Genomic DNA, 2,500 nt, shown 5'->3' with positions numbered 1-2,500 from the left:
TAGATAGATAGATCGATAGAGAGAGAGAGAAAGAAAGAGATAGATAGATATATAGATATATAGATAGATAGAGTTAGTTTTTTTTGTGTTAAAGTACAGAACGCACACACACACACACACACACACACACACACACACACACACACACACACACACACACACACTAGCATTTCTATTCAGTTTGAACCTCATTTTTATTAAAATTTTATACAAAAGACATTTTTATTATTTGGTGTAAAATCAAGAATCGGTTCTGAGGCTGAACATGACTTACTCGATATACTCCTTCTTGTTGTCATTGGTGACGACCATATCAGATCCGCTCGGCTTCAGGTCCACTTGGTATGTCTGGGAGTAAATCAATTAAAGAATCCATCAAACAATCCACTAATCTATCCATCAATACATCCATCCATATATTAATACACAAATCTATCCATCATTTAAATCAATCAATCCATCAATATACCAATCAATACATCAATAGATCTATGCAAAACCAATTAATCTGTCGACCTCTCGTCAATATATCAATCCAACCATTAATACATTAATCCATCTATCAAAAAATATTAGCCATCCCATCAATCCATCCATCAGTCGATCTGTCTATACAATTGTCTCTCTGCATATCCATCCATCCAATCACATGACCAGGTTTACTGTTCCCACAAATATATTTATAATTTCATGTTTAATAATATAAAGATAACAGCTTCCCCTGTGCTGGAGAGGTTACAGAGGGAAATGAACGTGTGGAGTGTACCAGGTGTGCCAGAGGTCATGGGGTGAAGTGGGAGAAAAAATTAAATAAGGAAGAAGAACATGAGGAGGTGGAGGTGTGGCACCTGGCCGAAGTTGTCCTCGTCGATACAGAAGCGCAGGTCCAGCTCGGTCGGGTCGTTCTCCAAAATCCACTTCAGGGAGTTGTAGTATTCACTGTCCTAAACACACACACACACACACACACACACACACACACACACACACACACACACACACACACACACACAAACATAACTGAGTGTTCTGGACCGTGAATCAGATTTATACATATATACACACACACACACACACACACACACACACACACACACACACACACACACACACACACACACACACACACACACACACACACACACACACACACACACACACACAAAAAATGGCACCTTTAAAGAGCAGACATGATGGTAATGGGAGAGGAGGAACGTACCACTGACTCCATGTCGTTCAGCGTGATGGGTTTTCCCAGCATCATCTTATAAAAAGGTCGGATGAAGAAACCTGCGAGACAGAGAACAAAATGAGCTACAAACCCTTTCATTATTCATTAAGTAAAAAAAGCAGTTTTTTCCCCCACGCACCGTCCAGCAGCTTGCCGTGATACACCGCCATGCCTGCTACTCGCCCGATAAACTTGAAGTACGAGAGATGATCCTCGTTACACAGTCCTGAGTTTGAATTTATCTGGAGTGTGTAATTATCTCTGCACAAAAACACAAAACATCCGTAAACAGGAAGCACATAGATCAGAACTGCATTTCTCTCTCTTAAACATTAATGACATATAAAGACAATTGCTATAAAATGTGTCTACATGTTCCATAGTATATTATAAGCCATTTTACATCAGGGTTATGCTAAGAACGATTTATTCTGGTGCAGAAATGAGCTCTGTCCACAGCTGGAACACAACTGTTCAGCTTCACTTTTATAAATATGTTGAATCCAGAGGGTGTGAGGCAACCGGCATTTTCAATGCAACTGCAATACACGTAACAGCCACTAAGGGGAGACATTACATACCTCCAGAGGCTCAAAAATAGGGCATGTATTGAATGCAGGGTAGAGGGCGCCACACATAGGGGGTGGGTGCTATTGCAGTGTAGTGTATTTATTCTTGTATTTACACCTCAGCCAATGTGCAGTTGCACATCTGCACACCGCCGCTTTAAATTCAATACACAAACAACAATGTGCTTCAGAAAAGCTGTATTTGCATTTTATTATTATAACTAACAAACTGATCATTTGTGTTTTTATTATTCTTCCTTCCTGTTTTATTCTTCCTGTGAATAATTGATGAAACAGGTGTGTATAAATATAGCGCGGAGGAGAGAACGAGGGATATCCTGCAGCTGGTCCAGTGTCATTAAGACTAAACAACAGCAGGAGACCAAAATATAAACAAAAGGATGAACTGATGAATAGAGGAATGAATTCATGGATGAATACAAAAATGAATGGATGAACTGGATGAAGGATTTTAGTGGACAAATAAATTAATGAATTAATTAAGAATTTAAAAAATATTGTATAACAATAAACAGACGAATGAATGGATAAATGGAAAGATGGATGGATAACTGGATGAATAATTGGATGAACAGATAAATGTATGGCATGGATGGTTGCATGAGTGAACAGCTGGATAAATAGATGAATGGATGGACGGATGACTTTGACACTCACGTTGCTGAGTACTCAAACAGCC

The 2,500-nt window shown here is 39.1% G+C and overlaps 1 protein-coding gene across 7 annotated transcripts in view; it reads right to left on the bottom strand.

Moving 5' to 3' along the window:
- Positions 1-2,500, bottom strand: part of nedd4l (NEDD4 like E3 ubiquitin protein ligase) — a 44,818-nt gene that overhangs the window by 4,309 nt on the left and 38,009 nt on the right. For all 7 annotated transcript variants that reach the window (XM_083564710.1, XM_083564711.1, XM_083564712.1 and 4 more), the window contains 5 exons: positions 2,479-2,500; positions 1,371-1,492; positions 1,220-1,290; positions 849-944; positions 275-348 (listed from right to left, as the gene is read on the bottom strand). The exon at positions 2,479-2,500 is cut by the window's right edge and continues 208 nt beyond it. In XM_083564710.1, the coding sequence (XP_083420836.1) occupies positions 275-348; positions 849-944; positions 1,220-1,290; positions 1,371-1,492; positions 2,479-2,500 (385 nt within the window). The remainder of the gene's footprint in view (positions 1-274; positions 349-848; positions 945-1,219; positions 1,291-1,370; positions 1,493-2,478) is intronic.

Source organism: Silurus aristotelis, assembly GCF_946808225.1.
Source record: "Silurus aristotelis genome assembly, chromosome: 16".
NCBI lineage: Eukaryota > Metazoa > Chordata > Actinopteri > Siluriformes > Siluridae > Silurus > Silurus aristotelis.
Note: the sequence above shows the minus strand (reverse complement) of the source record. Positions and strands in the feature narration are given on the sequence as shown.